The sequence below is a fragment of the Hermetia illucens genome, chromosome 6 (assembly GCF_905115235.1).
Source record: "Hermetia illucens chromosome 6, iHerIll2.2.curated.20191125, whole genome shotgun sequence".
NCBI lineage: Eukaryota > Metazoa > Arthropoda > Insecta > Diptera > Stratiomyidae > Hermetia > Hermetia illucens.
In genome coordinates, this window is record NC_051854.1 from 12,274,861 (window position 1) to 12,286,021 (window position 11,161).

The following is an 11,161-nucleotide window of genomic DNA, read 5'->3' on the forward strand; positions in this document are numbered from 1 at the left end:
AGTTGCAGAAATCCACCAACCTCCCACCATTACCGTTATGGTAACCAAGACCGTGCTTCCCCATCAGATGCCCGAGCGAGGTGTTGTTAGGTCCCACCTTGGCATTCCACCTATAGAAAATTTTCCCTGAACGGCGTTTAGTTGCTCATAGAAAGCATCCTTCTCCACTACATCGGAAGCTTCCTTTGGTGCATAGCATTGTACTATTGTGATGCTCCTTAACCTGGATCGAAATCTTGCAATTAGAAGTCTGTCAGAAACCGCCTGGCGGTAGCCGTCAGAGGCAACCCGACACTGTATTCGCGCCTGCTACCACCTGGTTTTCCAGAGTGCAAAAGCACAGTGCCACATGAGGAAGAGGAGGACTCTGCCCAGTTTATAGGGGGCTTATAGGAGGAGGAGTTCTCGAGGATGTGTCTAAAGAAAATAAAAAGTGGTTGTTATAGTCTACTTACCTTTAGCAGACGAATATCGAGCGCCAAGCAGCTGTCAACTTCTCTTAATAATCCTCATGATAAGTATCCCCTTTCAAACTATTAAATCAGCGATATAAATGGAAAATTCTCACACTGCGTAGACGGTTTGATACGGCCTATGACCCTTTAATACAAAGTATAGCTCTGTCCTCATGTTAACCTTGCCTTGGATGTCGGCTGATCTGCACATTTCATTTTAGACATATTCTGGGTCAAACAGCTTTTCTTTTCCTTCAAAATTCATTTACTGTGTCTCCCTCCGCTTCACTCCAAAGGATTTTACTTAGCTGGCAACATTGCACCCGAAATTTATCTGAAATCTAAAGTACATAATTTCAGCCGTTACATGAAATTGAATTCGTCCTCATAAACACTGAGTAGGCTCATTAATCATGTCGCCCGTCTCATAATGTACCGGCAACAGCTTCGCCGACCGCGAAGCATTAAAATCCGCTCCAATTTTTTTTATCATTTCTGGTCCATCAAGGGAAAAACCTTAAGAAGAATTTCTTCCGAACTGGACCTGCTATGAATTTTTAGTTTTGTCTCATCTCCAGAAATTTTCGAGCATGTCCAAAATGGGCGGAAAACCAGATCGTTCACAGGGAAAATACGAAAAATTTCTTTTGTTGGACCAAAAAAAAAACCCCCAACAAGTGTGATATTATGTACCTTTTTCGGACACTGGTCGCCAACATCATCATAATAATTCTTGCGATAAAATGCAAGAGCGGTATCGTGCATTGGCATATTATCGCTAACTGCGCCTACCTATATCTGTACTACAAGACAGGCTCGATCGTAACTCTCGTATGCCCACATATACAATCGTGTTGATCTTGTCCCAGGTCTTAGCCCATATCAAATCATTTCTGCTCTTACTACTCTCCTTTATTACAATTATTTGATTTTTCTTTGGCTCTTTCGATTGCGAATTATTTCTTCGATGAAGAGGAATACGGGAAGGAGAAAAACCTGCAGGAGTACGTCATACGTGGGTACTATATGTTGATTGGTTTCGCTGGAATTTCGTGCAGGCCTTCTCAACTGGAACTCCTGACATTCTTCTGAAAGTGTGATCCTGTTGCAAGTCCGATCGTTGCCCGAAATGGGGACTCAAAACCCTCCAACGTCTCTGTATACGATGCATATGAACCCAGCCCAAGTATCTATTTAGAATGCGAGGCCCTCTCAGTTGCGTTTTAACACGAGGTCACTTTCGAATCGTGTTCAAAAGCCGGTGTCTTATTTTTCTAGACTCCGGAGGGGGCTAATGTCTTCCGATGGAAGTGTGTCAATAAAAGTTTTCACAACACTGCACTATATGAATAGGAAGAAGCATTGTGTGCCTTATTATCACAAGGAAACCTGGAAGAATTCTCACGGTCTGCTTTTACTTAGAGGCTCTCATGTGAGTTGAATTTTGATAAGGCACGCTGTTAGTCGACGCACAGCATACTTCCACCGGACCAACAAACGTCCTCAAGTTTACGACCTTACCATGTTTGTACACGACCATACCGTTTTTCATGCGCGATCCATATGACCGTCTATACGGTAGCCGAGCCGCAATTACGCGTAATTCAAACATCGCTACCAAAGATATTTCTAACTAGATATGTGCGTATACTAGCACGAAGGCGCTTAAGAATTGCAGAGAGTCTGTCGAGGGTACTAGACTATCAGGAAAGTGGGCATCACTAATGGATTGGTATCTGTATCGGTTCAACTTCTACCAACACGAAAGAAGTCCGTTAGTAACTCAATCTACTACGAGTATCTACCACAGAGCCTTTACGAACGTTTCAAATTTTATTCGTCATTTAGATACTCTCCGAAAAGTACTAATATCAGTGAATACATGAGATTTCCCTTTTCCTAGTGGGAGATGGAGCTGTATATACTTGCAGCTAGAAAAGCTACTACCCAAGATCTGGTTTTTGATCGCCTATCTGCAAACGAAGAGGGAATAGATTGTCTGTAGGTTTTAAAATTGTCCACGTATCTTATGCATAAAATACACCAAATTGAATTTATCTTTTGAATTTTGATGCATGCGTACGGGAAAAGACGTAAACTATACCTGAAGCTGAAGAATATAAACAGGTTTCCGCAGAAAACTGGAGAAAGATTAGAATATTTGAATTTTTATAAAGGTACAAATAGCTTTATTTGATAAATGTTATCTCGGCAAGCCGTTAAATGGTAGTACTCCAAGGCGGGAGATATTTATTTTTTCGGCATAATATTTACAATGTAAGTAGCTCTTACTCTTGAGTTACAAAAAGGCACTTCTCTAAAATCCTCTAAGTTTCGCATGCATCGAAAAATATTTCAGCACTTTTTCTGGGCAGTGCCATTTTGTCTACGAAAAAGGTACTAAGCCTTTTTAGCAACAAATAGTTATCCAATTTCTGGCCATTCTCTCCGGTATGAAACCGATTCTCCTTCTATGAAGAAGGGAGGTGCAGTGTGGGGTTGAGCCTAAGGATATTTCAAATGTAAAAAAAATGGAGTTATTCAAGGTCAAAAGCTACTATGTATAGGAAGGAGTTGAAAGGGTTAAAAAAAGAAATGAAGACCAAAATGGACCTAAAAGCGGTACATAAGGTAAGGGTCGAAAAAATGGAAACACGACCGTAACCGAAAGTAAATAGAAGCCTGTACTAAGACCGTTAGTCAGTGGTGATAGCCACACCTTGCACGAGGTGACCCTACTGTTAACAAACTACTACGGATCTAGACTGGGTAGTCGAAAACAGCTCCCTCAAGCCAGGGTGTCAGACGAACAATTCCATTGGACGGTTTACAGTCGGGAGTAACTGACTTTATTCTAACAGAGCCTCACTGAAACCTCGTCGCCTCAGTGAGTAAGTTAGACCTTACCATCTTACGGGCGACTATGACACGACGGACCTCCTAAGCCCCATACTCGTGGGAATCAAATGAATACCCGTATTAACATAAAAAAAAATAAAGCCAATAAAGCGGAACCCTGTACCGCACACAAACTGGTCAACCAGGCAGAGGCACATCTCCGAAATGCTGAGAGTCAGATTACACCCAAGTTGGGACGTCAAGCAGTGGATCTGAGGTCAACATTGGTATACTGCGAGGACAACAACCAACAAAGACCACTGCTCAAAAGGCAGGAAGCAGTAAAAACACGTCTGAGATAAATATATCAGCCCTGCGCTACCTGAAGGAAGGCCTGAAACCAGAAGTGGCCCTTAAGAAGGCTCAGGATAGAACTAAGCTGTCTTTATCGGAGCCAAGAAAGCGGGTAGTAGCAGCGATAATCCCGCATGAAGGGAATGCTCTCAAGAAATCCAAACCTGAACCCAAGAGGGGAGAAAATCCGGACAGGTCAGGAGTGAAGGCTGCAATCAGAAAGCCACCATATGCTAGTGCGGTCAAGGGCATTCGACTGGCCGTACTGCCAAAAATGTTTCCCGAGCAAATACTCATGCGTGTGGAGCAGGAAACCACCGAAGACCTTGTCGTCAGGCAGATGTGCAAGGGATCGACTTCGAAAGTTGTGTTCATGGGGATTCGCTTTCGACCAGGTCATATACTGGTTGAATCAGCGACGAAAGACACTGCAGAATGTCTTAGGACCATAGTTCCTAAATTGCCAGGCTGGGAAGGAGCAGAACTATCAACATGTGCTAGGAATGATATACCAGGAGCACACATACTGACAGTTTTTCTTCCAAAAGCCGCAACAATAGAGACGGAAGATCGCATGGACCTTCTAGTCGCTCAGAATGAGAATCTCCATACTACTATGGAAAGTCTTCAGAAGCAAAACGTATGGAAAGGGTAGACTCCTCACGATCGGGGTAAATGACCGATCCCTGCAGGGAATCCAGCGTCGAAATTCTATCGATTTGGCAACATACCTGAGCACGTGCACAGGAAAAAGCCGAGGAAAGACACCTCGGAGGAGACACCGGGTGAAAAGCTCCGGGTGAGGAAGTCTCGAAAGCCATTGAGGCGGAAAGGACTGGATCAACCAGGGAAGTAAATCTACTTCCCAGTGAAGAGCAGAAACTGGGCGACCTAGAGCTATGACTTCTAGGGCTCAGAGTGTAAACGATGCGCAGGAAAACGCCATGTCGAAGGAAGAGGGCTATACTGGAGACAACATTAGAATAGTGCTGGCTCAGGAGCCCTGGGTGTACTGAGGCAGGTTCGCGCTCTGCATCGAGGAAGCATGCAGGTAATTTGGGACTCCTCTTGTGAAAAACCAAGAGCTTGCATAATTCTTAAACGTAGTTTAAAATATATATGTTTTTCCGAGTTCCGAGTCTTTCCTCCATCGGGAGCTAGTCGTAAAACTGGTGAAGTATTGTGATAGGAGTGCGTTACCACTTCTCCTCGACTGCGATGCCAACGCCCATCACGAAGTCTGGGAAAGCAGCAACACCAATCGAAGAGGTGAGTACGTTCTTGAATTTATTCTTAGCAATAAGTTAGAAATTTGTAACATAGGGAAACCTCAAACATTCATGATCAACACTAGACAAGAGACAGTAGACATAACTCTAGGAAATACTGACAATGACAATGACAATAACGGTCAGGAATTGGAGGGTGTCGGGTGAGACCCTTATGTCTGATCACAGAATAATCAGATTCGACATTGAGGGAAATTTCGAAATAAAAAGAATAATAAGGAATCCCAGGAGAACGGATTGGAATTCTTATGCAACGCACTTGAGCAACAACATGGCTCACCTTCAAGGGGACGGTGACATCAGAACCGAGCGTGGAACTAGAAACAGTGGTGGAAAACTTCAACATCGTCGTCATTGACGCTGTCCGGCTAAGATTATTAGTCATTACGGGATGTACCCTAGTAGAATAACAAACCAGGGACTGGCCGAGGTATAAAAATGACACTGACTGCGTATAAAATCCCGATCAGGGGAGCAAAACGGAACAACTTCAGGGAATTTTGTGAAAGGATCGAACAGATCACAGAAGTAAAAAAGCTTTACAAAGATCTATCCAAATGCGGGGCGATATATTCTGTCTGTTTAAGAAGGAAGGGTGGGACATTTACCGAGAATGAGGAAGACAGATTGCACCCGCTTCTCAGAACTCATTTCCCGGGGTAATTTCCCGCGGAGGCAGGCGACAACATTCTGGCTGACACCCCAACACAGTAAAAGGGGAAGAAAGGAGAACTGGAAACTAGCAAAGGACCACTAAAATCACCCAGGTCACCGCCCCCCCCCCTCCACCAGCATTAATCCAAAGAAGCCTACAACTCATCTTAGAGTCTCTTCTGAGGATGACGAGTGCCAACATAGTCCTGGGATATATACCAAGGGCATGGAGGCGGGCAAAAGAGGTCTTTATTCCGAAAACGAGTAAAAAGTATATTTTTCACCCTAAATCATTCAGACCAATTTGCTTAACATAGTTCGTAACGACGGAGAATTCTATAGGCAACTATATTAGAACTAACATTCTAAAGCATAATCCCCCACATCAGGGTCAATACGTTTACCGAGCAGGACGGTCAATCGAAACTGCTCTGTATCAGCTGACGGATATACTACGAGATGCCATAGAAACAAAGGAAATAGCACAGATACACAAGATGTCCTGATCCGCAAGGGAGTAGGAAACACCCTGGCTTTTTGCATGGGTAAAACGCTAGACAGTAGACTGATAAAATACCGACAAGTATAAATTCTATTATGATGAATACTACTCAAGGTTGTCTACAGGGCGGGGTACTATTACCGCTTATGTGGAGTATGGCAGTGGACGAACTTCTGGACAGGTTAACAAATACTAGAGTACCGGTCCAGGATTACGCAAACGACATTGTTTAATTTGTAGGGGCAAATATGAGGATACTCTATGTGATAGAATCCAAACTGAATTAAGGGTACTAATGCCTGGTGCAGGAAAGCGGGACTATATATCAATCCATCCAAAGCCATCATGGTACCATCAATAGTAAACGTAAGCCTGATCTCCTTAAAGCTCTAAGGTTACATGACACAGAGGTGAAACGAGAAACAGAGGTAAAATATTTGGGAATTATGCTAGACCAAAAATTACTCTGGAAGACGCATGTCAGAAACATTTGTCGGAAAGCTTCGTGGGCTATGATAACTTACAAGGTCCATAGCAGGAAAAAATGGGGTTGCAACCCGAAGATACTACTTTAGATATACACTGCAATGGGAGGGCCGATGATTACTTATAGACCGGTAATCAGGACAGAAAGAACTGAACTCAGCACAGAAGCCACGGATTTACACAAACTTCTGTGTGTATCAGTGGAGCAATGAGGACATGCCCAACGGCATCCCTGAAGGTCTTCCTGGAATTAGCCCCTCTCCATCTGCACATATAAAGGAAAGGAGGGCAATCTTGAGGATGGCGGGAAGCTGCCTGCTAAGTTGCACCGCGAATTATTTATACCAAGGGATAACGTGGCAACCAGGTTTCATTTTGATAAGAAGTTTGAAACACGTTGGAGTGACATGACAAACTGGGAGAGCATAGTTGTAACACAAGGCTAGCAATGAGGCCTTGAAGAACGGGGGCACAGAGGATTGCTTAAACTTCACAGAGAAGAACCTTCGCATCATAGTGGGAATTCTCACTGGTCACTGCAGGCTAAACTATCACCTAGGGAACCTTGGGATATCTACGAACACTGCCTGCAGGTTTTGGTTGGCACGGCAATCCAATTGGATCAGAGCCTTGAAATGTGTTAGAGTACTTCATTCAAGACCGTAATGGTACACTAGAGATTTACAGTACCCTGTAAAAGGCAATGTGCTCAGCGTTGTGCACGTCCATTATTATTGCCCTGATTTGACTTAGGTACTCATTCACAGCTGAGCTGACTGGTATCCCTGGCGTGCACATGGAGATTGTTTGTGGTTTGAGTCCTGAATTTCATCTTACTCTATTCAGCTCCAGTTTAGAGAGAGGCACTACATACCTCATTTAACACAATTTTCAGAATACAACCAGTATCTTCTGCGTCCAGGATCGTCCTAGCTGATGTATCGTTCGTCATTCAAAACCTGCACGGCCCCAAGAAAACTAACAGCGATCAAATTTCTAGTGTATATATGCATATAGTGTATAAATGGTAATAACTCTGAGGATTTATTTGGAGCACATAAAGAATCTTTAGAATTATATGCTGGGCAATCAGATAAATATTAAATCCCTTTCCCAAGAGTGAAGTCCCTCCATAAAAAAAAGACTAGAAGCTCAAAAAAGAAACCGCCGTCTTTTAAATTTCTGTTAAAGGTCATTTCAAATGATTCCCTGATATACTCTTAATTCAACGGAATTGCAACATGTGGGCGTTGATTACTTACTTTAAATATCGCAACATAGCCTCAGAAATGCCCATGAATCACTCATGCAGAATCAGTTGGCTCATCTCAAATCCTTTCTGGTCATCGTATTCAATCTCCTGACTGGGCCTACTTACTTATTTCCCTACAATTCATTGTTAAATTCAATCCGCTACCGGACAATATCAATTTAGTATCTGTCACAACAGATCGCGGTGGTGGCCGATTCAACTGCCATTCGTGAATATCAGATTAATTCCCAAGAGTGATGCTTTCTCATGTCCATATTCAGATTGAGATCGAGATTTTCGCGAAAAAAAGCTGCAAAATCCGATGATAATATTACACATTTTCGTAGAATGTGAAACGGTAGTTGCGTACAAGATCGATTTCAGATCACAATAAAAATGATTCGAATTTTTATGAGATTTTTTCCATGCCTGAGATGTTGGGGTTCAAATTGATGAAAGGCGAAGCTGTGTGAGCCAGGCCGTAATCTCGGTTTGTTTATATTTTGGGGGATTGTCTAAAACAAATAAAAAAACATTTATAAATCCTCTTTTTCTGACTGTCCTGCTATGATGGTAGGCTTTTCTGATTTTAATTTCAAATTAACCCTTTTGGTTCAAAACCTCTCCATAAGACCAAGTATTGAAACGTTTGCGCGTTTACTTCCACATAAATTTGGTTGACATGTTGCTCCTAGTCTTACCCTCAAACAACTTCACTAAGCAACCTATACAAACTTTAACCGCCATTCAGAAGGGAATATAAGAACTTCAATTATATTCAGAGGTTCTACCAGAATCTGCGCATTACTCGGGTTAACCTGAGTAACTACAGATTTCAATTTTTGGAGGTCCAACATGTCGTCGTTTTCGTCGTCTTTTGCTATTGTTGTTGGCAATGATGATGCTCTTGTCTGCTCTGTACCTGATGCCGAAAGATTGTATGGCAATTTGTATGCAAGTTTAGTGACAGCCCCAAAATGCACAGAAAAGGAAAATTTTCATATAACGGCCAGCTCTGGGTAAGGCGTGCATGTTTTTTCTCACACGCATCGCTATTGTTTGCATTGAGGTCATCGGAGCCGTGGTTTGTGCTCAAGTGCATAAATCTTTAGTAATTTTTGGTGGATTGTGTTGAATGAAAGGAACATAAATGAATGCACTTGAAGCTTACAACAGCGAACAGTATATTTTCTTTAACAATTCAATAATGCAATTAATGAGGTTTTGTGGAAAATTGGATGAATCATTTCATTGCAAAAAGATGCTTTATATTGCGAATTAATACGAAGCATAAGAATGAAGCCTGAAGAGCAACTTATTGTTTTGACTTGGTGATGCTGTCCCCTGCCGAAACCTGGGCATGTATAGGGAGCGTGTAAATCACTAGCTGCTAAGTAATCGGAGTGAATACTGTGGTCACCATCCTCATTACCTTTAGAAAGCATTTACAAATCTGCATGTACAACTCTCAGTTAACGAAGTGAATAAAATTGCTGCAGATTTCAAGACATGAATATCTTTTAAAAACTCAATTTTAATCTAAATCTATTAAGAACCGAATAGATTGGATAAATTCTGCAGCAAATTTCATTCAAACGACGAACGGCCAAGTAAAATTTCCCACGAAAACGAAAGACTTAAGCCAGAAACTCGATTCTGTCAGAAGATTGTTTATATGACTTTCAGGAAAGTTTTTTCTTTAAGTGTTAGATTGAAAGGTACAATATCAATAGAAACAACCAATTTTTTTATATTTTAATGCTGAAACAACTATTTATTTAGTGAAATAACCATAAAAATAACAATGAAATCAAATTGCGTCTCAACTCGGTATAACATTAACAGTGAACTACTTAAATTTATCCCCAGAAAGCCTCCTCAATACCTCCATTACCATCAGATCCATGTTCTTGTAGCTGGATAATTGACTTTTGTCCTGCAGCAGCAGCATTCTGATGAGCCTTCTCAGCAGCATGTTGAGCCTTATGAACAGCTTCCTTGGTAGCGGCATACTCAGCCCTACTGGCAGCCAACCTGCGTTCAATATCTTGAATCTTTGACTTAGCCTTCGCAACCATAGCATTCTGTGAGGACAATTCAGCACTAGCCTGTCCAGCTGCATTTTCAGCCTGTTGAGCGCTACTCCTGGCATTATCCAAGGCGTTACTCAGAACTGATACATGTTTGGCTGCTTGTTGAGCAGCATTAGCGACGGCAGAAGCGGATTGTTTGGCACGTTGAAGTTGTTCGATTTCAGATTCCAATTCACGTTGAGCTTCGTTACGTTGTTGTTCCAAATTCTGGAGTTGGACTTGTTTACCAGCTAAGGCAGCTTTGGCGGTAGCAGCGGCTTGAGATGCTTGTTGAGCGAGGGTGGTTTTAGCGATGAATGAAGCTTGTTGAGCAGCGGCATGTTGATTGGCTACGGCTGAGTGGGCATCGTTGGCGGAGCCTTGAGCAATTGTGTGTAGTCCAAGACCGCTGGCGTAGCCATTACCGTTACCACCGTATGATCCACTGCCTCCACCGTATGATCCACTGCCTCCACCTAGGTGACCACTACCACCAAATCCACCGTGGCCACCACCGAAACCACCGCTGCCGCCTCCACCGCCAATGTAACCACTGTGAGCTACACCTAATGAAGATAATTTCAATATTTATCAAATTTCATCTAAGAACACAAAAGAACTTACCGAAGAAGAGAACAACAATGCTAAGGCTTGTGAATTTCATTGTTACGAAGTAAAGAAAGAAGGAAGACTAGTGTCTGCTGAGCTGAAGCTGGTGAATGATGCTCTACCCTGACACCCATCCGAGTTTATATACTAAATTATTCACCGAAAAATATTCTAGGAGTTGAAGACATGCCGTTCTCACCTGCAAAAAAAAAAACTTGAATAAGATCCAATTAAACATAAACTCGTATCAAATGTTTTGTTTTAATATTGAAAGCTCTTCAAGTATTTGTCTTAATTATCGAATTGGGAGAAAGGTGTGTTTCAATTACAAATGCTCACAGTTGATGCTCGATTTGATGTCAACTGAATTAGAAACGTTAAGGTGAGGTGATTGGAGTGTTTATAGAAAGGAATAATAAAGGTGCATCTGTACAGGAATGCTCGAGTTAATGACATCACTTCAATTTGTCTCTTTTTTTGTAAAGCAATATTAGTGGAATGTTAAGAATACTCTTTAAGTAAGCAATTTACGTTACATAATTATTGGAATCATTTTCATCACTGCAAATTGAAAGTAAGTTGTGTAAATTTCGGAACGTGGAAGTCCAATCATAATTAGCTAGAATTGATTATTACATCAAAATACAATT

At 42.0% G+C, this 11,161-nt stretch overlaps 1 protein-coding gene across 1 annotated transcript; it reads right to left on the bottom strand.

Annotated features, from left to right (window-relative positions):
• Positions 1-9,556: 9,556 nt before the first annotated feature.
• LOC119659312 (glycine, alanine and asparagine-rich protein-like) lies at positions 9,557-10,672 on the bottom strand. The gene is made up of 2 exons (XM_038067330.1): positions 10,527-10,672; positions 9,557-10,468 (listed from the first exon to the last, which is right to left on the bottom strand). The coding sequence occupies exons 1-2, from the start codon at positions 10,564-10,566 to the stop codon at positions 9,690-9,692; spliced, it is 819 nt and encodes a 272-aa protein (XP_037923258.1). The 5' UTR covers positions 10,567-10,672; the 3' UTR covers positions 9,557-9,689.
• Between the last annotated feature and the right edge of the window lie 489 nt (positions 10,673-11,161).

Bases quoted from the DNA above. Each gene is read 5' to 3' on its own strand.
- LOC119659312 (XM_038067330.1), bottom strand. From the start codon at position 10,566: ATGAAATTCACAAGCCTTAGCATTGTTGTTCTCTTCTTCG. The intron at 10,469-10,526 runs GTAAGTTCTTTT...TATCTTCATTAG, and splicing joins CATTGTTGTTCTCTTCTTCG to GTGTAGCTCACAGTGGTTAC.